A 26,407-nucleotide genomic window follows, 5' to 3' on the forward strand; every position below is an offset into this window, starting at 1 on the left:
TGAAGTCAAGTTAATAAAAGGCTTGTTTAATTAAATGCAGCTTTCTGTGTTCTGCTTCAAGTTGAACAGTCAAATGAATATATAGAGGCATTGCTCTGCTCAACTCGAAAAGTCACTACACTGTTTTTTCAGTTACCAGTCACAGACACAGAAAAAGACCAAACTGGGTACCTGTGTCATGAAATTATCAGTGAAATGGTACTATCCATTAGTACTGTATAAAGAACCAGAAAAACTGTTTTGAACTGGATCTTCTTTGGTCACTTATCAGCATTGTGACATGCACACTGTCAAAAGCACATTCCAAGTTTTCAGGAAGTGGAAAAATATGCATAACTGCAAATACTGTTGAATTCTGCACAATGGACAGATAGGCATCAGGGTACTCAGTCACATTTTAAAATAAGTCTTGTGAACACAAAGCAGTCAGAACAACATTAGGGCCTGGCTTTTGTGGGTGTGACGGAAGAAGTAGGCAGGGACTCTTAATCCTCCAACAGGCAAGTGGGGATTACACATTTACATTACCTAGCATGTTTAATTGTACTTGACATTAGCATGGTCCTTTAAAGTGCGTAAAGACAGATGGTCTGTCCTGAATTTTATAGAAGAGTAGGTGCTACATATAGAACAGGAGAAGCCATAAAAGATGAGAGGTAGCAAGCAAAGGAAAGCTAATACATGGTAAAATCTGGTGAAGTGATTAAAAATTGTAGTGTTCCATGAGCTGGATTCTGTGCCCTGCAGAAGAGATAAAAAGATATATCAACTCCACAAGCACCTGTGAAATCCACAGTCAATCATAGAGGCCTCTGATGGGAGAGCATGAACATTTATACGCTAGTTTTGGAAGCTAGATTGCTGATGGCTTCTCCCTTCATTCAGCAGCTGCTTCAGCCATGCTGCCAACCTCGTGCTTCTCACCACTGTCCTAGAGCAGTCTTTATGAAGACTTTACTTCAGAGTAAAATGCACTGCTCCCTTTGCACATCATGGATTTAGGGGAGGGCAATAGTGCTATTGCAAAGCAGCTGCCTTGCTTCCAGCCAAACCATATGCTGTTTGTCTTCTCAGAGAGACTCCTGGCTGCTTCTGTTGCCTTGCCGTTCTTCATTCCCATAAAACAGTGAGATTTTTCTTCTGACTGTGCTCTAACTTAGTGCCCATGTAATAACATTTCCTGTAAGCATGTTAGAGAGCAGATATGTATGGCAATAACAAACTGCAAATTAATGAAATTGTTCCTCCATTACAGACTCAGAGTTTAATCAGAACATATCGACATGCTAAGCAGAAAGATCACTTGTAGCAACTACACATAGGCGTGCACACTTAGGGACGGCCCTCCTGCAAAGTCAGGTTTGTGCAATCTGTGATGGGAAAGCGATGGATACCTGGATTTTGAGGATGTGTCAGCCCAGCAGAAGACACTACAGTACATCGCTCCCGCAGCGAAGAGAAGTGCAGTGCTCACCCAGCCCACATAGAGAGCAGCTCCTAGTTCTCGTTTCAGAGGCATAGGAACTTTCGGATCATAGAAGTCGCGAATGATGCTACCTCCAGCCCAGGACACGGGGATCAGAACGAGGATGCCCGTCAGGAGAAATGCAACTCCAGCTGCCAGTATGAAGATACTGATGCCCTGGGGATCCTCCTTGGTCCTGTGAGTGTACTTCACACCAACAATGGCCATCAAAAAGGAAATGATTGACAGGATCACTGCAATGCACATGAGGGCTCTGAATGCCTCCAAGGGTGGGGGGAGAGCCAGGACAGAGTCGTAGAATTTACACTGCAGCCTGATGCCCAGTTGACTGATGCAGTCCATCCACAGTCCTTCCCAGATGGTCTCAAACACCACGATGTTGCCATCAATGTAGGCAGAAACTCTCCACTGTGGCATAACTGTGGCTGCCAAAGTCCCGACCATGCCGATGCCTCCCAATATTAGACCAGTGATTTGTAACACACAGCAAGCCATGCTTCTTCTGAAAAAGACACCTCAAGCGAGGTGGCCTAGAGAGTCTTCCAAAATAAATTTTTCATAGAAGAAATATAAAGTATGAGAGGGAATATTTTCTCCAGTAGTTTCCTCATAAGTCAAGTTGTTGGGTTTTTTTTAAAAGCAGCTCACTCCAGTCTGAGGTTCAGATAGGTGGAAATCCATTTCTGACTGGCTAGAAGGACCTGTTATTTATTTGCTTTTAAATCCCTTCTGACTACAGTGCCTGCCCATCAAGCCTAACAAGTTCCCAGCCAATGGGAAACTAGGAGGGGTGTGTCATAGTTGATTTTACTGCTTTTCATAGAGTGTCTGTAGTGACGCTATAATTAAGTAAGTGTCAGGGATTCAATTAAAGGTACCTAATTGTGGGGCTAATAAGTTCTTAACTGCAAGTTTGCAGCTATGTTGAAATTTAGTATAGAAAGTCTGAACTTCCATCTGCTAAAATATTATGTGAAATAGGTCATTACAGTTCTTATGACAAAAGCTGAACTTGGGCTTGGAGTGGGACTTACTGTCTAAGTGCTACAGCCCTGGGAAACACTTGATTTTTTTTTTTTTTAAATCAAGCTAGGAGGTACTTGGTGTATCTCTTTAATGTAGATTCCTCTTTTTGATCAAATACAAAAGTATAATCATGAAATTAGACAGGTACAGGAAAGTCAAGTATTCCAATCAACATCAAAGCTTTACTCCTCCAGCTGCATAATTCAGAAGGACGACAAAGAAAATAGCTGGCAGTTTCACATCTTCTGCTTTTGAATCCACGAGTAAGGTCGCTGTTAGGAAATAATCCTCTATGATGAGACTCTCTCCCCATTAGAAGGATAGTGTTGTCATTATGTTCCATACTAATAATCTTCTCCAGGTAATATTAGGAGGGTTGGGGGCAATTGTCTAATATGTAAAGGATGAGCTTTTCTTTCGGTGTACAATGCACCTTGAAAGAAGTCAGAGATCCCTCCCACAAGTATGCATCTCAGCTTGCACAGATAGGTACAAGCCTGGGCAAAAATGCATGCCAAAGACCAATTTGCCTTGGGCAAGCTAGGAATAACTGCTGCACTATGGTTTTTTTACTTTCTTCTCCCTAGCTTGAGATAATAGTATATGATGACAACTCATGGGTGTTGTTGAAATTGGTGTGTTTCTGGTTACTCCAGCTCTTTGAACCAATGGGGCTAGTAAAAAAAAAAAAGTGTTGGCCCACTAAAGACAATGAGGGCTCCCAGAAGTACTGTCGGAGAAAGACATGTTCTTCGATTGCTTGTGGCTTATATGGTTGTGGGCTCTGTGTGTTTGGAAATATCAGACATTGCCTTTGATGGTATTAATTTAGTTACAGCCTTAGGTGCATACAGAACATATTCAAAGCAGTAGCTAAAACACATGGAAAATGAATTGCCCATCTAAACCACTCACAGCCCACAAAATCCCCTCCTTCCTACAGTTACTAACTGTAAGGAGGGAGTGCCAGATAATGCAAGTTATATAGTATGGTGTTACATGTCCATGTGGAAAATACTCCCAAGGGATCTGGGCAAATCAGTTTTGCCTTCAAGTCTGCCAGCAGGAATCTGGAGAGAAAAATTGTCTTCAGCTAAGATGTGAAATATAACCTTTAGAAACTAAATACATTATCAGATTTTTCTTATAGAGAGATTAATATTCCATCACTCTTCTGCAGACATCAAAAAAGAATCCTGTGGTGCAGAAAAGTTAAGGCACTTGGCTTGATGCCACAAAGAAGGAGGTCGTAAAGATGAAATCAGAAGTCATAGATGGTTACCTGTCTAAATGAAACTCCTTTCTCTGGCAGGAGATTGTTCTCTTAGAAGACAACTGCACACAAGACCTGTGCTATTTAACTTCAGTAGTCTCCATTCATCTAGTAGGACTTTTTTACCTCTGAATTCTCAAAACTGTGTTTTGATTTGTTATTTTAATGTCAAGAAAGAAATAAACTTGTTATGGAAAACCCCTCTCAAAACTAGCATTTAAATGTCATTTTTTCAACAGAAAAACTCTGTGCAACACTTTCAGCCAGCCAGCTCTTGAAGGTTATACACAGCTGGAGAACAGCCCATGCCTAATGCCCTGAATCTGTTTATCTGACTGCCTTATCTGGCAGAATTGCTCTGAAATCATTTTTCCTTACATGACTCTAGGAGGGTCAGCCACTGAGGTCATGCATAAAATTACACTCTGTGACAGTCAGGGCATGGTTTGTATAGAAGATGAACTGCTCGCAGAAATACTATTAAAATGCTTCATACACTGGCTGTGTAGCAATACATCCAGAGAGTGCTAAGTGGTTGAGTGGTTTTTTTGATCTTTAATCGGAAGTAATACCTACAGTGAGTGACATCCAGCGTAGGTGTAGGCGTAAGAGAGGGACACTCAGGCTACACTGCTGCATGTGCTGTCCAGTGGTGGGATGGTTCTTGTTATTGAAACCTGAGGGGAAGGAAGCAGGAAATGAAAACCAGTAAATGGCATTTTCGAAACTTGAAGATAGCTTTCAGAAATGAAGACGAGCTACAGGAGACAGGTTGAAAAAAAAAAATCAAGAAACATTACCAATACCTTGGAAACTCATGAGGACTGGAAAATCTCATTAACCTCTTAAATGCCAATGCATCCCTGGCTTTGCTAATTGCTGGAAATTATCTTTTGCAGGTGTCTTGTGTTTGAATAAGCCTGGAGGAAGCTCTCACTCGCATACCCTAGAGAACTGTACCTCCATTTAAAGGCTCACGTCACCTCTCAGAAAGAAATGCTTAGTTGACTGAGTTACTTCTAAATCACTCTGAACAGCAGACAGCTCTTAAATTAGAAATTAAATACAAACTTACATGGTGGGCATGGCAGATACAATGGCTTCAGTGTCAGGTGAGAAGAAATAAAAGGATAACCCAGTTTACACCTGACTAGACTTTAAAAGTCTCCTTATTCTGTGTATCATCCATCTGTTATGCTGTTTGGATGCTTACCTGCCTCGAGATGAGAATATCAGTTCTTATGCAAACCTGTCCACCCCAGAATTTGCATTCAAAGAGGAAAATAGGCAACTGAGGAAGCACCTAGCCTTCATACCTAATCTTTCCCTGGATCTTTATTCAGATTTACATTTTCTCTTCCCTTCAAATCAGGATGTTCATTTGAATCTTTTCCTGGGGCAATACCTTGTGTTCCCTCCTTAGCTTTTAAAACACTGATACCCCTTGAAAAGGAGGAAGTAGAGCATCTCCAGTCCACGTGATTAACAGAACCTTTCAACGATCCCCAGTGCTTTATTAATTACAGGCATCAATAGTGTAAACACTTAACTGCCTCCCAGAAAGCAGGTTTCATTCCTGTTTGTATATCTTCTATGTACATTGCATTTTAGAGTCCTTCTACATACAGATGCACCTATATAGAGACACATAGACTTTAACCTTGTACAAATGTACAACTATTACGTACATAGTTCATTATGAGCTCTCGTCAAGAATTGATAGGTTGGTTATGCTACAGGCTAATGAGCTAAATTTAAAGTTCAGTAACAATTTTGGAAGAGGCAAATATGCAGATTTATCAAAAGTACACTTTAGACTAGTGATTACTAAGAGTTACAGTTAAGTCCCTTAACCTCCCAGAGGCTGCAGTTATCCAGTAGTTAAGGCTGCAAAGCTGCCTAACCCCCTGCAGTGGCTGGCAACGGGGAGTCCAGCAGGCTGTGGCTCTGTAGTCACTCTGCATCCTGTCCCCTTGGTCAGAGATGCTGGGTGAAGCCACTCAGACCTAGATCATCCTCTACATGTAAAATCCATTTCAAGCGTACAACAAATAGGGTTAGGATTGCCTGCAGATCATTTGTTTTGGAAACACGTGAATGGCATCAGTTCCTCCCCACTTGTGGCTTCCACTAGCCTGTTCATTACATGCTGGGGTAACCACTTTTTGCTTTCAACTATTTACAAGGGCTGGTTAATTAAATCATAGTCCAGTTAATGGTTCCATTTCCTTGTATGGTATTTTGATTGACTACTGTATTTTGAGCCTATTGGTGAAGCAAAAGGTTACTTTGATTCTGTTTTACTTCAGGAGAAAAGGGATTGAAGTCAACAGAGGCCTTTTTATTTGTGCTGACTTTAATATTGCTGCCTGCACATATGTTAAAAGATGAAGGCACATCTCCTTCCCCCTCTCTTCAAGTGTGGCACATTTTGGAGTGAGAGGAACATCTGCTCAATGTAGCTTAGGGAGAGATTTCCCCCAGACACATAACAGGCACTGTACTTGGGTGTTGGCCTCTAACTCTAGCTTTGAGGCAACCCATGACTGACAGATGAATTGAAAAGAACTAATATTTATTTTCCGTCATCTTCTTCAGCATGCCTGAAATTCACAGCCTGACAAAACTGCCAAACCCTTAATGATATTCCATGTCTGAGGAAGCCTGTCTCCTGGACACTGTGGATGAACTCGAGTTCAGTGTAATAAAGCCCTACAGTAATAAAATATTAAGTACTCCTTTGAGTATTTAATCCATCTAAACTGCTTCAGGCTTTTACAAAGTATTTGCTACCTCAATACTTGCTTACAGGGAGCAGCCATCCTGATAGAAATAGAACCTTCCAGGAAATATGTTATCTTACTTTGCTGTTTAATGACAAGGCACCAAAGCGTTCCTCTAGAAAATATTTGGGGTCATTTGACTGCACAGTTCACATTAAGCTGTTGGAAATACAACAGTGGCAAATTCCCAAGGCAGTATTGATGGTTTTCATAAGAGTTATCAGCAGAGTATACAGTTAGGTTATTACTGGATGAAGCACAGGGGAACTCCTTTATTTACATGATTGACTATGGTGGAATAAAAGCGGAGGAGAAGGTATATTGTGGCAGTGATGGCCTAAAGACAGATGAGAGGCAAGCTTTGTAGAAAGAGGTAATAACTTTTATTAGACTACCCGATACTGTTAGAAACAAGCCATTAGACTCAGAATCCCAAGAAAGATTGTTTTTGGAGCACAGCATAATAATACACCCTTGAACTAGCTTTCCAGTAACCAAGCAGTGTGGGTAATTAAACAAACAAGGAAATCTCAAACTTTGAAAAACAGGGTTTTTTTCTCGTCTTCTTTGGTCATAATTTGGGCTCCTCCCTGTCCAGTCCTGTCCCACTCATTTTTTGTCCTCTCCCAAACCCCACCTCCTGAATGTAACTAATTACACTGTTAATTTCCACCGCCAAAATAAACCCTAGCAGCATGAGCTCCACCACTTTCTAGCCTCAACCTTATGCACCCAATGACACCCTCAAAGCTGTCATCTCAGCATGCAGCAGGGTCACCCTCTACCCCCCACAGTCTCCCCTTTCTCTCTCTGCTCAAATCCAGAGTCCTTTATCAAACCTCTGTTCTTCTGGCCAGGATGTTCCATTGCTCCTCTCTCCTTAGGATTGGGATTCACCTCTTCCCTGGGACACCCAGGCTGACTTTCCCCAGCTGGCAAGCTGGGCATCCCCTAGGAAGGAGCAGCATAGACCCTGCCCATTGGGCCTGCATAGTTGGCAGAATTCATCTCCTGATTCACCTCAGTTCCCCTTCAAACAGAGGGACAGGAAAAGATGCTGAGGAGAAGGGAAGCCCTGCCCAGCCAACCAGCTGTTCCTCCACTCACACGAAAGAACCTGTTCCTGGAAGTCATAAATCACTTTGGATTTATGCTGGCACAGAGACCAAAGCCGGAGTATTTAGCAAGGAAGCAATTAATTTTTGTCATTTGTTCTCAGAACACCCTCTCCAGCATCATGAATCATAGCAGCTCCAAGGATGTACCACTGTCACTGTAATTTTGGGGCTGATGTGTCTACACAGTGACAGCCCACAGCCTGCAAAGGCACAAATGATTCACCAGTGTGGGCACACAGCTTACCCTCAGGGACAATCCAGTGCAGTTCCTAATTGCAGCATACTATGTAGCCAGTCAAAATATGAACTTGTTTGTCCCATGATCAAGCAGTAGATGCTTTCATTCCAGATGTGAAATGTGTATTGCACGCATTTCAATACTTCAGAAGAAGGAGGAATGTCTAATAACTATTTCTACCAACCATGGTAGGTAATGGGCTGGAAGTTAGGGAAGTTAGGGAAGGGAAAGGAAAAAAGATATAAAACAGTCTCATAAGTGCAGACTGACTTAAAACCAAGTATAAAACAGAGGAAGGAAAGGCCTCAGGAAATCTGATGGTTTTACTTTGGAATGGAACAGGGTTCACATTGTGAGGCAGAAAATGGTATGTGAAGGATCATTAAGATGAGAGTATCTATATCTCTGCAGAAGACCATTGCCAATGAGGTGGAAGCGCCTGGAGCATTGAGCGAAAACAACTCCTCTGATCCTGATCATGTTATTATTTATTAATTAGACTGAACAGCTTAGGAATGTGAGTGTGGATGAGGCTTAAAAATTCCTTAGGAAGTGTCTGGAATGTGAGTCCCATGGAGAAGGAAAGGAGACACTTGTAGGAGTAAGTTTGATACTCAACTGGATGAATAAATCCACAGAGAAGGTATTTGGTTGAAGAACAGAGAAGGTAACCAACCAGCAAAGAAAATATATCTAAGAGGTCAGGAAATATAAGGGGAAAATGGAACTAAATAAAAGTCAATCCAAATTAGGCTTTCCAAAAAAACAGAATAAAAGGTACTACAGGCATGCAAATAATACAGAACAGCAAGGGAAGAGGCATGCTAGGCTGTGAGTATGAGTCTAAGTAAGGTAGTTAGCCCTCCTCTTCTTTGAATTTAAGTAACAACAAGGATATAGAAGAAGGAGAGCATGACAGAATTACAGTACTGTATCCAAGGTAGATAAAAAACTCCAAAACTTTATGAGCACAAACTGAAGAAAGAGAGTAAAATTCACAGAAGGAAATTCAGCATGTGCAGTTCCAAATCTAGTAGCGAGGACTGTTAGCATATGAGTCAAATTGGGAGTGATACTGTGTGCCTGGAGAACAGCAATACTAAGGGAATGAGTGGGGAGGTGGAAAACCCTGTGCACGACTAGAAACCTGTCAGAATCTAATAGTATAAGATGATTTAAAATCCATTACCAAGAAAAAAATAAATACCTAGAAGTAAAAGGAAATTAAATAAAATGTAGCATGGATTTAGCAAAAATAGATTCAGTTTTTGTTTGGTAACATTTTCTAGAAAGTAAAAGTTGAGAAAATCTAATTCATTTGGACCTTATTAAAGCATCTGACACAGCAGTGGGAAATAAACAGAGACACTGAAGCAATGGAGAAGAGTAAAAATAATGTAATGTGGATGCAGAATCTATGAGTGACTAAAACAACAAAAGGATATACTGGAAGGAGAACTATCGTGTTCCTATTTCCAGACATTGATTTCTGCTACTGTTGGAGCCAAGGATTTCTCTGGGGTCTCATCTTATTGCCCTCAGGGATCTAGCAATAAAGGAAGAACTGCAGCAAGGAAATTTGCATTAGACACCCGGCTGGTCAATGTACTGTCAATGATTAAGTCCCACAGCGCAGGAAATCTGGTGATCTTGAGGCATGGAATAGTAGCAGTGCAATGCATTTAATGTATTCAGAGAAGGTGTTTGCTTGGTTTTGTGAATTGTTTGCCCCACCCTATGATAGTCTGCAATAAGTATATTGTGTGCTCAGCAGTGGTGAGGCTTCCTCTAGTTTTCTTTGTCCAGTTTTGGGCATCAAACTTAAAGAAAAAGGTGCAGCAGCCAAAAAAAAAAACCAAAACAGAGGAGGTAAACAAGTATGGGGAGAAATTTAATGAGCATGCCAGTGAGGAAAGAGTTAGAGATGATTAAGCTAAGCAAGAGGTGTTCAAGAGGTCAGATGGTAACAGTCCTGAAATATGGAAAATTCTGCCTGCTTTAAAGGAAAGTAGTAGTCTGTTTTCTATGCTTGCTGCTGGTGGGACAAGAAATAATGGAGCAGTCTTAGCCTGCAGTGGGGAGATTTAGTTTAAGCTTCATGAAATCCTTTTTTAATGACAATTATAATTAATTCCTGGGATAGATTGCTAATGACACTGCAGAGTAGCCACCTTTGGAAGTTTTTATTGCACAAACATCTTTCAGGAATAATTTAGGTGTATTTATTCATTCAAAAGAGCAAGGGAGTAGTTAATGGATATCACCTTTTCTAGAGTGAACACCACTCTCACTGTCTTCTTCTGTTTGTCCTCTTTGGCCCCACATGGACCACCTCCCACTAGTGAAAGGAAATGATGGTGCTGATGAGACTCTTGGTGGTACCCAGGTAAATTAGTTGGCATCAGCCTTCTCCCAATTTCTCAAGCAACATATATTTTGGACTGCCAATGACCTACATCCTTTAGGTGTTGGTGCGTTGCTGAGACTTTTCAGGAAAGTATTGTGGCCACCAGCTCCATGGGGCAGTGGGATGAGTGAGGAGGCAGCATAGTCAGCAAGGGGTCAGCTTGCTTTGCTGCCTAGGGGTTGATCGTGGTAGAGTTGCAGACAAATTCCAAGGGCTAGAAGCATCCAAAATGCACAATTGAGAGGCTCAGTTCAGGGGCTCAACCCTGCTCTGCAAGGTAAGACTGAGGTAGTGGACATGCCTATGTCAGGACTGTAGGTACTAGCCAGAACCTTCACAGAGCTGGAGTTACTCAACACTGCCCTTCTTCCAGCTCAGAAGGAAAGGAGAGCTGTGCATCATGCCTCATGCTCAGAAAGCCCACTGTATCTGCTGTGTGGGGTCAGAGTATGACCCTTGGTGATGGGCTTAAATTCCAGACAAGCCTGCTGTTTTGTTAAGCACAAAGATACCCTGAGTACAGGAGGCTGGATGTCAGGACAGTACCTCCAAGCACAACTGTCCACTGGCCCGGGTCTCCTACTGCTCTGTAGGCACCTGCCCCTGACATGGCAGCAGCAGATCTCCATACATCTCCAGGCTGACACAGTAAGGCCGTTCTTATATTTCAGTAATGAGCCTTTCTGGCTGTGAGGCCCAAGATATGGGCTCTCCTAATCTCTCCCTGCTCCATTTTCTATTATTCTTTACTAGTCATGTTTGAGAGCTGAACAGAAAGCAAGCAGCCTACAGATAAACTCTCACATATAGGCACCATGTATATTCAAAAACATGGGGGAGTACAACACCTATTTAGGACTGCACCTTAAAAGAGACAGACAAATCCATTATATGCAGCTCACCTTACTGGATTTGCCGATGTGTGATAACCTCATGTGTTAGACGATTCATTCTCATATAAAATTGCAAAACAGGAGTTCACACCTACTCAGGTTCTGTTACGGCTCTTGCCTGCACAAAGCAGCTCCTGAAACTGTGGTTCCGCTGCCACCCGTGTGTTTACCACCTCACTGTCTAATGAGAGCAGTGCCTAGTACTGCAGGTGGCAGCTCTACCCTCTGGACCTCCACAACAGTTGCAGCAGCAGTGGGAGAATTTCAGGAGAGGCTCATTATAAATGAAAGGCCAGTTGCTCGATCACGAAGCAGTGATTGAAATCTTGAACCTTCGCTCATCTGAGTTAAACGAGCTTTACTCTCCTCCGACCTGCCAGTTGTGCCTTCATTTACACAGCACAGAGGGCATCAGGTGGACCTGGAAAGGCTCCACATCCATTTCACATTGCAGGAATGCATACAAAAGCCCAAAGTGCAGGGCAAAGGGGAACAAACTAGACACTCTTGGTTTCATTTATGAAGCCAATACTGCTTATTTCCCAAATAATTTCTCTTGTCTGTAAGCACAAAAATGGATTCTATATTATAGGATACAGTGCTTGAAAGTTTATTGCTTCAGGCAGTTGTTTTCTGCTTGGATATAAGACCTCAGATGGGACCCTCTGCTCAGACTATTCAGGGTTTATTTAATGCACAAACCTGGGGGACGACAGCTCTGTTTAAAATGGAAGCTTTCATTTTAGTTCCCTTGAAGATATGGTGTATGGATGAGATGATAGATACAATTTAAAGGAATTGATTGGATGTGCATGGGAGGTACTTAAGGGTGAATATGTGTATGTTAAAATAAAGTGAACTGTTTACAGCATATATAGGATCCCCAAGGGAGATCTTCAAAAACTTCAGGGTCCCACTTACAGTCCATTGGACTTGTGTTCCTCTTAGTCCTGTGGATAGTTTTGGAAGTCTTTTTATAGTCTTCTTATATCTTCTTTTGTTTGTGCAGCTAAATCAGTGTGTGCTTTACAAGGAATAGTTAATACTATCCAAAGTAGCAGTAGTGCTCAATGTACACAGGGCTTTTACAGCGATGTCATGTTTATCTCACTTTTCACTGAGGCTTGCCTCAGACCTGTACATAAATGCTATACGAGTCACTCCATGTTTTGACAGCAGAGATAACTACAGTGCACCGGTACATATACATGTAGTTTTCTAGGTAAGGTCTTGTACCTACCATTTAGAGGGATGAACTAGGCAAGTGACTTTATTATAGACATCGCTATAAACCCTGGTGTCCTAGCTATGAGTTCTGTGTAGGATATTCACAAAGTGCCGCTAACAACAGGTTTTCTCCTCCACTCTCTTCCCCCCCCCAAAAGAGACTGGATCGGCGTATAAACAATGAAGGAATACAAAAGAAATGCAACCACACACTGCTGTATTACAGGAAGGTCATGCACATTACACATATACGTATGTAGAAATAATTTGCTTAAAAATAAGGAGGAAAAATGAAATTACATGATCAAGCACACCGTACTAGGTATCTTAAAAACACTGTAAAGAGTTCTAGAGAAGATGTTGATTTCTTCTAGCTTGTTCAGAGTTGCATCTTACGAAGTGAAGAATTTGCTGATGAACTTTCAAGTAGTAATAGTCCAAGGAATTTACTAGAGAACTATGGATCACATAACAAACTTCTTATAAAATATTTAAAAGTCTGTCAAACTCTGGAACAAGAATGTTGTTCTCCGTTAAACACCACAAATTGAATTGTGTTCCCAGTCAGAGGCAAAATTCCATTGATTTCTGTGGGTCTGGAGTTACAACTTATTAATTGGTTACAAAATTCTATTAAAATATTACTACTATTGATTAATTTGGGTCATTTATTAAATTAATTTGTATGGAACTACTTATTTTTCAGTAAGCTTGGTTTCTTTACATTGTTGCTTGTCATGGGTGCATGATCTTATTATTAAAAATACTCTTTAGCTTGTTTTAATGTGAACTGTGAGAAATTACTATCACTGTTTATGTTCTTTATGCCTATAAACTATGCCAGTATGAGTGGAGTGGGTCTCAGAAAAAATATTGGCCTGATTGCACAAAAGACCTTTATTAAAAAAAATATATATATATATATATATGGCATAGTCCTGCAGCAAATAACCAACACAGTGTTTGTGGTCTGTGCAATACTGAAAAATGTTGTAAGCCACAAGGAGTTTGCAAGGGAATCCTGCTGCTTCTAAAAAGAAGGATGTGAATGAATTTGACCTGTATGGATTACAAAAGAAATATTAACTTTCACAAAAAAGATGATATTTAGGATGAACATAGAGCTATGTTTATTCTCTGAAATAAGTGATATTTTTCATAAATTTCAGCTTACCTTCCTCTCCTGAATACATTCTTCATGCAACCTTCCATTAAACCTACAGTAAATCAATCCTTTAGTAAAAGCTTTTCTTTAAACCATTATTATCTTGTCCTTATTCACTGTTATCCCCTCTTTCCCAGGCAGAAAAAAAAAAAAAACAGCTGCTTAACTCCTCTCTTTGCAATAGGCCAGAATTCCGTATCACAGTGGAACTTTAAGCCCTTTATTACTGTTTTACACATAAAACACAACCCAAAGCAAAGCCACACAACCCAAAAGCTATTGCAAGTTACTGTTAAAATTATATTAAACATTCACCTTTCCATGCATTGAAATCATCCATGCTGCAGCATTAATCACAGCAGAGCCTACTGGGGGGTAACTGCAGCTCCAAAATGCAGCCCCAACAGCAGCATTTACAGGGCTGAAGGCAAAGGCAGCTTTCTAGCTGCCCTTCTGTGCAGAAGCTGAAATCCATCCAGACAGATTGAGTGCTTCAAAAATAGGAAAAGGCAGGAGGCATCTAGACATACTGACTTTTGGAGTATGAGCTTTCAGTCTTGCTGTGCAAATGCTGGCTGTCTGTGGGGTAGTGGGTTGGTGCAGAGTATCCGTAGCTTCTGGTTTTCTCACAACAGCGGCAAAAGCAACAGAATATGGCTCCAGCAGCAATGAGGCAGAAGGCAGCCACCCAGCCCAGGTAGAGGGCCTCTCCAAGCTCCCTTTTCTGTGCAACGTTGACCACGGGGTTGTAGAAATCACGGATGATGGTGTTGGCAACCCAGCAGAGTGGAATGAGCTCAACGGCACCCGAGAGGATGAAGAGGAGGCCAGCTGTCAGAATAATATAGCCCTTGGCTTGCCAGCTGCTCTGCGCACACCACGTGCACTTCATCCCAATAACGGCAACCATGAAAGCGAGGAATGAGAGCACTGACCCAGCACACATCAGCCCTCTGGATGCCTGCAGGTCTGGCGAGAGGGCCAGCACGGAGTCGTAGACCTTGCACTGCATCCTGATGTTGGCTTGCCTGATGCAGTGCATCCACAGGCCTTCCCAGATGGTCTCAAACACGATGATGTTGCTCTCGATGAAGGCAGACACCCTCCACTGAGGCATGCCCGTGACAGCGAACGTCCCAATCATGCCAATGCCACCAACAAGCAGCCCAGCAATCTGCAAAACACCACCGACCATGTTGCCTTTGCAAGGTGAGCACACCTCAGCAGGTTCCCTGAGCCAGGGAAAGAAATGCTGGAAAAAAAATGAACAGCTTTTTCCAAAGGTCGTTCTCCCTTTTGCAAAGAAAGTTTCAGAGTCAGTCTGCGCAACTTCAAACCAGCTTAAATCTGGCACACACTACCTGGGACTTGGCTGCGCCTTCATCGCCTTTATAATTCCCCTGTCACCACTGACTCAAAGAGGCAAACTGAGCAATCAAGTGGAACAACTTTCCAAAGCAAGAGAAAGGACAGGGTGTGTGTAAACCAGCCAGAGCCACTTAGCATAAATGTACCTTCTGAGGAAAATGCTTTGCATTGAAGTCACTTATTTTAAAAAAAAAAAAAAAAGAAAGAAAAGAAAGGCCTGCCCTTAACTCTAGCTATTGTCTACAGGTTTGCCTGTGCGAAGGAAATGGACTGGTCTCAGCAGGGAGACTTAGGTGTGCACTGGTGCAGTTACTGAAGCTGTTGCACTGAACAAGCAAGAATATTCTGCCTCTGCTCGGCTCCGTGGCAAATAGCCAGGAGGAAAGCAGAGCCGTGCTCACTGCCATCGGGCCTCTGCTCCCAAAAGTACATTTGCTTGAAGGAGAGTACTGTAGTGACAGGATCAAGGAACAAAGCAACTCAAAAGGATAAAGATAAGATGACTCTGAACCTGAAACAGTTCTGCAGAGGATAATCAAAGCTGCAAAAGACCATTTAAGAGGTAGAAAGGAACAATAAGGGACCTCAATCCTGCTAATACCTGTACACATATATAGCTTTATACATTTCTGTTGCTCTACTGAGTGTTATGGGAATAAGCAGGCTTCTGGAGATATCCACATGTTTAAATGATTGCACAATCAGGTCTACAGAATGATGACAATCTAGGTAGCAAACTGTTTTCCTGCGCAAAAGTGAACCCAGCAATTACCCTGTGATGGTGTCCAGTACAATGGAAGGTATTATCTCTTCAAGTAAAGACCTATTAGAGCTATCAATGTACAAACAAATGCTTTAGAAAAGCATCATTTTAATTAAAAAAAATTAAACATCACAATTATGGAGAGCAGGTGAACTGTTCATTCAAGAGTTCTTGTGTGATGTGACCAGCAGACAATCCTGGAAAATGTCAGGTGAAGAAATTTGGGAAAGTCAGAGCAGCAGAAGCCACAGTCAAAAATCTAGAAAAAAAAAAAAAACAGGGGTGTAACAGTGTATGCTTTTTACAAATTCATATAGCTATGAATGTATGCATGAAATACTCAGCTTGATCTCTGCATGTGCCTTAACATGAAAAATAAAAAAAATTGGCATAAACTAGGATTTTCTGTTATAAAGTAGTACTCCATATGTTAAGACAAGAACCAATTTGTTACACTGTAAAAGATCAATTTAGGATATAATTAGCTAGATGTTGAAATACTAGTCTCCTGCTATTCATTTGAACTTCTTGCGTCTATTTATTTCTTGCCATTTCTATATCTTCAAAAACAGAAAGTAAATGCAAAAAGAAATAGACTAGTGCAGTGCTAAATATGCCAGCTTGCTGGCATATCAAAGATAGAGAAGAGATAAAAGTCTCACATGTAATATTTTTTGCTCCCTAAATGTGTTTCTGTCTGTGTGTGTGTGTAAAACTACAGTTAGGAGGCAAGGGAAAGTAAGAAGCACTTGACAAATCTTTCCATATTCAGTTTGGCTTTCATATCCACCTGCTTTTCCAACCTCTGCAGCAGGCTGCTGCTTATAAAGACATGCTTAAATCATGAAGGCAGGTTGCCTCTCCTTCTGTTTCTGGTCCCTTGAGCCCTAATTTGTGGCCAGACAACTTTCCATTATGCCCTTTTGGTTTTGCTTATTTCTCTGAAATCAAACCTGCTATCTGCATGCCTTTCCTAATCCAAAGGCACTGAGACCCTTGCCCTGAAAAGTACAGTTAAGTCTGATGGTAGCTCCAAAAGCATTTTAAGGGATGAGAAGCCAAGCAGGAGTCTGTTTTTTCGGGTTTGCTCCTGCTGCAGTGGTGCTCAGGGGTATCTGATCCACTGCCTGCTCTGCAGTTCTGCCAGACATTGGTATTGCAGTTTTGGCTCCTGCTTGCCTTCAGTCAGCCTCCCCTGGCAGTTTGAGCCCCTTCTGCTGTGCCTGTGAGCAAGGCAAGGGAGATACCTATAGCCTCCTGAGTCAGGGACCATGACTGCCGTGTGAGCTGAAGGCCCATGTCACTTTTGATTGCCCCTGGGCTTTACACTCTGCAGCCCCATGCCCTGCTGCGCTCCTTGCCTTTGCTGTCCTGCCCGTGCAGGGGAGTGGGTAGTGCCCTCAGCCCAAAAGTGAGGTGTGCTGCAGGTGCAAGGGCGCTGGGGGGTAATAGCTCTCCTCCTGGTACAAGCAGCAGGACTTATTTTTGTTAGAGACTACTGAAGTTCTAATTTACAGGACGTGGAAAATAATTAGCTGAGCAAATATAATTTAACCATGTTATTGATTAATTTACAAAACCATTAAAGCCTCCATATAAATTCATGGTGAGATTGTGTCTGCGCCAAGGATTCAGTATTTGCACATTCTTAGAAGGATTAAATTTTAGCGCCTTATCTTGCTTAAAACCATTTTCAGAAGGAAACATGAGGAAATCTTATTTAGCGTCATGGATTGCATCTGCTTGTTTACAATTAAAACACAGGAAGGGGGCAAGTCAAGAATCTCATTATTCATTCTTCTCTGTACTCAAACATGCCACTTCATTATAGGGAAATATCAGAAATACCTGTGACTAGCTGATCATATTTCACTGTTGGCCACAGGATCCTATTGCTTTGTTATAAAACAAATATGCACATACATAATTTAAGCACCCTTTCCTTTCCTTTCCTTTCCTTTCCTTTCCTTTCCTTTCCTTTCCTTTCCTTTCCTTTCCTTTCCTCTCGGTATTTCATTTTATTTTTTCTTTTGTTTTTCGTTTTCTCGTTTTCTTTTCCCACTATGTTAAGGAATTAATATCCTTAAAGGTAATGTCAAGCTTTTCTGTATGACCCGGGTATTTTCCTGATCGGTGTTCCCAGCTCTGCCCTCCTCCCCTTTCTCCTCTCCAGAGCAGGTGAGTAAGTCAGCGGCAGGCACCCGTTGTTCTGTATACTTGGCGAATAATATGGAACTAAAGCAACTACAGCACTGCCTGAGCTGAAAATACATAACATTTCAGGACTGGGCTTGCTTGGTCTGTCTGTTAGCTTCAAACAGGACCCCACAATAAGGATATTTTGCTTCCCTGTCTCTTTGACACTTTGGTAGCACCTTTCTCCAATTAATCCCCTTGTGTGAGAGCAAGAAGGGATTTCTCACACTTCTTACATGGGTTATCTTCGGAATGCTGCTCACAGTTTGGGAAGGAGGTAAAGTGAGGAGAGAACCCTGTGATTAGCTCAGCTGCCACTTAGCACCATTTCTCTCAGCTTCTCTGGGAACCCACTGCTCCCCAGTGGGGCAGTACAGCCCCCAAATCCCTGTCATGACCCGTTTTCAGCCACTAAAGCTCTTCTGGAATAAAATACACCAGGAAAATATGTTTTAAGCATAATGTCCTTCCTCTTCCTGAGCATATAGCATTTTTAAATTCCAGAGTTGTGAAGCACTAACAGCAATCACTGATACTGAGGGGGAGGTGGGGAGAGGGGGAAGAACTAGTTGCTCAACACCTCCAAAAATCTCACCCTGCATCAGTAGTGCATTGAAAAGAATCCTGATTATTGATGCTCTTATGGAAAATCAGAGGAGTGTTTATGTCAGACAAGTGTTTCAGCATTTACTTTCTTGGAAAGCTATTATTAGTGTCAGTGGATGTTCACTGCTCTACGGCTCACCCCAGGTATACTGTAAGCTGGCACTTATTTTTCTTCAGGATCTTTTACCTAATGCAGCAGAACATGAAAAGCCAGTTCAACATATCTAGTGCAAGCAGAAAGAGTCACATACGTTCATAATCAGCTTCACTGAAGAGCCACTGCTTTTCAATTGAGGTAGCTTTTACTCCTGTACCTTTTCTCTCCATCACTTACCACTAAGAAGACACCGTTGTCTAGATGGCAAAAGGGACAATGACAGAAGCGCAAAAAATAATAATCCTTGGCTAGTAATATAGCAGCATTGAAGAAAATCTTTTTTCCTAATATCCCAAATAACTTTTGCTTCTCTTGCTCCCCACACTTTAAATCCCATTTAGCATTTTTAAATTCCAGAGTTGTGAAGCACTAACAGCAATCACTGATCCCATATATATATATGGGATATATAAATCCCATATATAAAATCCATGACAATGTGATGATGTTCCCCTCAGATTAATATGCGATGCAGAAATTTTAATTTCCCTGTTTTTAACTTCTGTTTGTTTTGTGAAGTGTTAATGCAGAAAATTTGCCTAACCTGGAAAAGGGGCACACAGTTCAAAAATAGGATTTCTGAAGATACCCCGTGGCTAAAGAGCATCAGAGGCAACAACTACCTATGCTGTCTGCCTCTATACACCTTTAACAGCTGAAACCTCACGAAGAGCTGGATACAAAGAACTGGCCTATTATGTTGCTGAATCTTCATAAGAATTAACAGTAGACAATGTCATGCTAAAGGAAGGGATGAAAAGCTATCCACTTGACAGCTTGAAAAACAGACCAGATAAAGTTCATAGGCAGGTGTCAGGGAATCATTCTGCACCAGGACAGATTCACCCTGAGGAGGCTATAGGACATTTCTTGCCCCAGACGCTAGCATCGGATGTGCGAGTTCTCCCCGAGAGCTAGAAAGGGTCATATCGGAAACCTGACTTCTGATACCTAGCTTATGCTCACTGAAACCCATTGCTCCTCTGCTGTGAAATGAGTAGGAACGTGAAGTATTTTGTACAAAGTCACTTTTTTCTTCACACAGAAAGAGACGTGATCACTAATATGAAGGACTGAGATGAATATATTTCTTCATTGTTTTAGAAAAAGTTCTGTGATTGATGTGTTTGAAGGAAAATTTAAATCCCATTTTATCCCATTCAGGTGGTTGCCTTAGTAGCATTCTCTAGCATCTCCTGCAATTATCCTACAATTTACAGATTCCAGACCTGCTTTAAAATGAAATGTTGCCTAAGCTGATTTGATTAAAAGTTTTACATCTCGGGACAAAACCTATCATTTGTGGCATTTCTGCCCCAACCCAGCTGAAGCATCACCGTATTACATGTAATTTTCTTTTCTAAAAGTTCCTCAGGCTTTTATTTTTAGCATTCCTAACATTCTTGCTGTGAAGGGCTGCCCATCCTGAATTGTAAGACTTTCATGAGTGTGACATGATAGCTCATTAAAGAGAAAAACATCTGGCTAATGCTTGTCTTTTGTTATACTCCAGGTGCCTCAATGACCACTGCAGGATTTCGCAGGTGGAAATGAGAGCAAAACTTCAGTTTTACCTGCTTGCTTAGAATCTATATTAAGAGTTTAGTAGAGAAAATGCTCAGAGGGGATAAGGATTGTTTTCAATTCAATTAATAATGTTTAATCTTTTGGTGTAATAAAATCATTGCGATGGTAATGTACATATTGTAGAAACAGTCTGGCATTTTTGAGGCATAACAGTAAACTTGCAGATATTTGTAGTAACCTGAGGGGAAGGAATGAAAGGGGGACTCAGACAAGCAAACCCACAGATTCAAAATATGTGCTGTGTGAAGTCAGAACTAGACTGAAGAGGGAGTGTTGTTTCTTCAGCACAGCAGTTAATCTGCAACCCGGAGAATGGGCACATGGATGCTTTAGAGGTAACGCTGCGATGTCAAGACCTTGCACAAATACAAACAGCATGTATTTCTTGCTTCTGGTTTTTAGTCTTCATGATAGGCTTCCCCACTCTATTTCTCGATTTTCCTTTTTTATTCTTGTTAGAAAAATCCAGGCTTGTATCCCAGAAGCTTTCTAACACGTTTTTGCCTCTGCAATAGCTTACCTAGCTTTAGCACTAATGGATTTTTGTGGATGAGCAAAATAACATCTTCAAAACCAGATCATCACAGCCTGGCATGATTTCCGGAAAAAGAACAGACAAATCAGTAACACAATAAATATCCTCAAGCAGGCCAAAAAGCTCTAGAGTTTTAGTCTCTGCATGGCAATCGCTGTAACAGGATACATATTTTGTGCCAGAAGCCAGCAGCTGGCAGGTTTTTGGAGCACTCCCACAAATCTTTCGAAGCACAGCCTGGCACTGCTGGCGTCACTGCTCCTCTCAGCAGCTGTGCCTGAGCTCTCTTCGGCCTCGGACGCAGCAGCATCGACTCATATCCAAACCTTATCTCTTCTTACGTGTTAAGCCCACCCATATTCCAGGCAGTGCTCTAGTGTTAATAAGCCCTTCCCTATTCCGTCTCCACAACGCATTTTTGACGGTAAGAGAGATGACATAAATACGCCAGCTGTTTTACAAAGAAAGCCCCTTGAGCCTGCAATAACATTGCAGAGCACGGAGTCCACTGCTATGAAGTGTGTGCTAGTCACTATCTTTCACTAGCCACATCTTATAAATCACCCTGAACTCTGGGATGAGAGAGAAGATGGAGGCAACTGTTGCTGGCAAACAGTTTTCACTCGCTGCCTACCCAGGCCAGGGTCCCACGTTCCAGAGGGAGGAAGGAAGGAGCTGCTGTTCCACACACGGGAACTCATCACCTGTAAAAATAAAAGGGCAACAACAATTTGCTTTCTTTTATGTGGATACAACAAGGTCAGGAAACAGTCCAGCTCAGGAATCCAGGCTTAGGTGCCTTTATGAGAGCACAGCTGGGGTTGTTTTGAGTGCTGGCCTAGGGGAACAGACTTAGACTCATACTCTAAATACTCTTTACATGTGGGTATAACCCCCCCAAAGGCACTTTCCAAAGTTCAAATAGGACAAAGCTTTCTCCTTGTAAACATTGTAATTTTCAGCAGCGCTCTAGAAAAAGGGATCTAAAGCAGATATATATAACCAGGAAGCCTTTAAAAACTGAAGGAAGGATCAAAATACCATATAAAGGGGGATGGATTTCAATGTTTTCTCCTTTAGCCACTTTTTTCCCAAACTGATTGGGAATCCATATGTCCTAGTTTGCTTCTGGGTTAAAAATTTCTCCTTTATTGCAAATCCTCCTTGTTTGTTGGCTTTCCACTGCAGCATCCATTAGTAACATTGGCCAGGGGTAGCCAATACTCTCACAGACCAGGTGTTCCCGTGGCGGATCCCTCCTGAATCCTGCAGGAGATCCACTCGTGGAGTAACAGCAACATCAGCCCACTTATAATGCCAAAACTCTTCAAGGCAAAGTGTTCCCGCTGCAATGTTATTCACAGGCCAATATGCTCTTAAATTAGTTGGGGTGCTGCACAATTAATCTTTACAAATTTACAGTGAAATACCTACATGACTAAATGAAACAAGCTCTAGATGAAATAGGTGAGTGGAGGCAAGAAAAAAGAAGAACTTTCCTGACATTTCAGTATTATTCATAATATTTAACCAAACATACAAGAAATTTTCTGAAAGATATTTTAACCGAAGTGATCACCATATTCAAAGCAAAGTTGTTTGCTCACCAAAAGGCATAAAAGCAAAAATTAAAAAAAAAAAAAGGTAAGACGTGGTTTGGGGCTAACAGAACAGCTGGAAACAGGCTGAAGTGTGCTGGGCTGTTGGTTTTTTCACCTGAACCACAGCAGGAAATTGCTGGCTTCCAGGGAGCTCCCCTCTTGGGGATTGTTTACAAGCCCTGGCTCCTTGAGAGATGCAGCTCCTTGGATTTCCATTATTACCTGTCCAAGCCCTTTTCTCTTTCTGAGAAAACTGCAGGTATGTACGCAAACTGTCATTCACCTCACTCGTGCTTCAATATACAGCTGTTGCCCCCATATCCTGCATATGTGTACTGACTGCTCAATGTGGAGATCTTCCCGTCTGCCCCATTCCTTGATCTTGCTGCTCTCTGTGCATCCAGGTGGAAAGGACACTCTGCCTGAGGTGAGAGTCTCTGCCCAAATTTCTTTGTTGCCTCTTGGTGTGAGTCAGACCTATGACATTACAGAGCATCTATGAACAGCACTTAAGCACTGCAGAATGCATCTGCACATTTGGTGATGGTTTTTATATCTGTTTGCAGCCTCCCCAACTGTGTCTTTTAGATCAGCACCTTCTCCCAGATTTGTACTAAAAACTTATGCCAGCAAACTCACGTTCGATTTTAGTCTATTAAAATGTAAACCATCAGATGGCACATGTTCAGCTGGCACAATACACTCGTACTTTCATGAAAGTCCTGAACAAAAATACTTTTCGGAGATATAGCAATCATCCTGAAACGTTATCAGTGCTATGACACTGCACCTCCTCTGATAAGTTAAACTTATCCTCATTGGGAAAGTGTTCAATTTTCTCCAACGTTTCTTTGTTCGACTCTGTGACCTGTTCTGACGGAGTGCCAGATTGGGATGCACACATGGAATGCAAGAAGGGCCGGGTGCAATTTTTCCAAGGACAATATTTTTCAATCCAAGCAGGATTTGGCTTTCAACAACAACATATGCCACAGCAAATGTTCTTTTCTGTCAATGTAATTCATTATGAGGTGAAATTTCCAAATAAAATATTTAAACAATGACAGAAATTCTAAATATTTAATTTAGAAATCTCACCAGTGAAAGTAAGTTAAAAAAGTTCTTAAATAAAAAGCCATCATTTTTCTCCATGTGATCTATTTAAAAAGCCAAAACCTTTCTCTCTGCACACTGAGAGAAGTATTACTGAATGGAATTTTATATGAAAAATCCCATGAAAAAAAAATAAACTTTTTAAAGGGATTTTAAAAATATATATTTCTCCATCTATTTCCCAGAGATACCTACCCTTTTTTCAAAGAGGTAAGCAATTTGCCACAGACAGTGCTTTCACCCTTTCTCACAGACACACACACACATTTTTTCTTTTGGAAAAGCAAGCTGTAAGAGCTGCTGTCTCTTGGTTATGTCTGCTAAAGGAAAAGGAAAGCAGTAACACAGTCATGTCCCTGTCTGGCGCAGCAGACCTGACAGAGAAAGCAACTGCCTTAGGCCTGAAACTATGGACCATTTATCTAATTCTGAGCTTCCAGTAGGTGTATGCATCTCCTGGGCTATAGGTAGAAGAAAAAAAAAAAGTATTAATCTATGCCCTGCCCCTAGAACAGGACTGTGGAGAAGTCACTGAGCCTCTGCTTGGTTTCAGCCAAGAGCCATCTGCAGTCACAGAGCATTCTTTCTTCACTATTAAGAAGGTGTAAGAAATCAGGAAAGGAAGGCAAGAGACCAGCATGGATGAGTCGAGACCTGCTGGTCAAACTAAAGGGCAAGGAGGAATTGCACAGGCAGTGGAAGCAGAGACAGGTATCCTGGGAAGAGTACAGGGACATTGCCCAGTTGTGTAGGGATGGGATCAGGAAGGACAAGGCGTGGCTGGAGCTGAACTTGGCAAGGGATGCAAAGAATAATAAGAAGGGCTTCTATAGGTATGTCATCCAGAAAAGGAAGGTCAAAGAAAGTGTACCCCCCCGATGAGCATGACTGGCAAACTGGTAACAACAGACAAGGAGAAGGTTGAGGTACACAACAACTTTTTTGACACAGTCTTCATAGAATCATAGAATCATAGAATCATGGAATAGGTTGAGTTGGAAGTGACCTTTAAGGGTCATCTAGTCAAACCCACCCCCTTGCAATGAGCAGGGACATCTTCAACCAGATCAGGTTACTCAGAGCCCCGTCCAACCTGACCTTGAATGTTTCCAGGGATGGGGCATCTACCACCTCTCTGGGCAACCGGTTCCAGTGTTTCACCACCCTCATCATAAAAAATTTCTTCCTTATACCTAGTCTAAATCTACCCTCTTTTAGTTTAAAACCATTACCCCTTGTCCTATCACAACTGGCCCTGCTAAAAAGTTTGTCCGCATCTTTCTTATAGACTCCCTTTAAGTTCTGAAAGGCTGCAATGAAGTATCCCCAAAGCCCTCTCTTCTCCAGGCTGAATAACCCCAATTCTCTCAGCCTGTCTTCATAAAAGAGGTGTTTTGTCCCTCTGATCATTTTCGTGGCCCTCCTCTGGACGTGCTCCAACAGCTCCATGTCTTTTCTGTGCTGAGGAGTCCAGAGCTGGATGCAGTACTCCAGGTGGGGTTTCACCAAAGTGAAGTAGACCTTTAGATGACCTTTAAAGGTTCCTTCCAACCCAAACTATTCTATGATTCTATATTATTCTGAAAATTTTCAATTAAGAATAAAACCAAAAGTAGGAAAAAAACTATTAAAAATAAATGCATTGAATATATGTCCAGTCTATCTCTGCAACAGCCCAAGTGAGAATAAGCAGTAGAGTTTCAATTAGAGTATCAAATTTTGTGTTACTGATCAGTTATTACAAAATTTCTCCAATACCAAGTGCCATATGGAATCCTGCTCCCACCCCTCTTGAAGACATATGCAAAACTCCCATTGCCCTATTTTCATGCAAGCAATTTCTATTTCCAAAGAAAGTAAAACAAGCAGCCTCTCAAGTTATAACAAGAGGACTGGCTGGATCATTTTTTGTCCTTGCACAACTTGCCTGGCTACTGTGGAACTCCATGGAAACAAGCGTGACAGTGACGTGTGAGGACATCTTCTCAAGCCCACCTAGGAAGAGCACACATGGAATGGAGAGGCATTGCATCCTCTCCAGGCCCCTGGACTCCTGCACTTGAATGCCCAGCGACTGCAGGGTTGTGCGGAAGTGCCCTCCAGCACAACATCAGGGCAAGCAGGATCTTCCTCCAACATAGATGGTGAACCCATACCAAGAACCACCTAAGTGGATGTTTCATGTGCCTATGTCTACAGATGAAGAGAAAAGCCACAATGACATATGTATGAAGTGCTCTGCCACCACATCCCTGCTGGAGGGGAGCACCATAGGTAGATGTTGGTGATAGCCAGATGGAGCTGCAGCTTTGCAGGTGCCTACAGAAGCTACTTCAGCCTCAGAACAATGATATTCTGGTGCTCACACCAACATAGAGTGCGAAAGGCTGAATACACCCCTGACGACTATAATTTTGGTATAATGGACATATATCAACCAATGTCCCAGGAGATGAAGGTGAAGGATTTCTGAAGCCATCAATTGCTGACCCAGGAGCATTCCTGCCCTCAGTCATGCCTGGATTCACTACCTCTCTGCCAGCTACTCTTTCTCTCCCCTCCCAGCCATTGGTACAAGGGTGAGGCCTTAGATTATCACCCAAGGTCTGGTGTTAGGATATATCTCCACTACACACCATACCACAGCACAGAGCCAATGGAGCTCCAAATTAGGTTGGTGTCCAGCAAATCCAGGTGAGATGATTTCTGTTGTGACTTGGCTGCTTCCTCCGCTGAGCACACAAAATTTTCTCCACGCAGTCTGTCAATCTGCGGTCTATGCACACGCTTCAGGACATGTGTCCCTTCATATCTACTGACAGATAAACAGAAGAGCCTGTACAGTAGTGCAGGATTTAATTATGA

At 41.9% G+C, this 26,407-nt stretch overlaps 2 protein-coding genes across 2 annotated transcripts; both read right to left on the bottom strand.

Annotated features, from left to right (window-relative positions):
* Nucleotides 1-1,312: 1,312 nt before the first annotated feature.
* On the bottom strand, nt 1,313-1,993 carry LOC137677907 (claudin-8-like). The gene has a single exon (XM_068425592.1). It carries the CDS (start codon nt 1,979-1,981, stop codon nt 1,313-1,315), a length of 669 nt encoding a protein of 222 aa, XP_068281693.1. The 5' UTR covers nt 1,982-1,993.
* A 12,143-nt stretch (nt 1,994-14,136) lies between these two features.
* Nucleotides 14,137-14,811, bottom strand: LOC137677818 (claudin-8-like). The gene has a single exon (XM_068425449.1). It carries the CDS (start codon nt 14,809-14,811, stop codon nt 14,137-14,139), a length of 675 nt encoding a protein of 224 aa, XP_068281550.1.
* Nucleotides 14,812-26,407: the final 11,596 nt, after the last annotated feature.

This window comes from Nyctibius grandis, chromosome 2, assembly GCF_013368605.1.
Source record: "Nyctibius grandis isolate bNycGra1 chromosome 2, bNycGra1.pri, whole genome shotgun sequence".
Taxonomy (NCBI): Eukaryota; Metazoa; Chordata; class Aves; order Nyctibiiformes; family Nyctibiidae; genus Nyctibius; species Nyctibius grandis.

Excerpts from the sequence above, each read along its gene's own strand:
- LOC137677907 (XM_068425592.1), bottom strand. The coding sequence starts at position 1,981 with ATGGCTTGCTGTGTGTTACAAATCACTGGTCTAATATTGGGAGGCATC.
- LOC137677818 (XM_068425449.1), bottom strand. The coding sequence starts at position 14,811 with ATGGTCGGTGGTGTTTTGCAGATTGCTGGGCTGCTTGTTGGTGGCATT.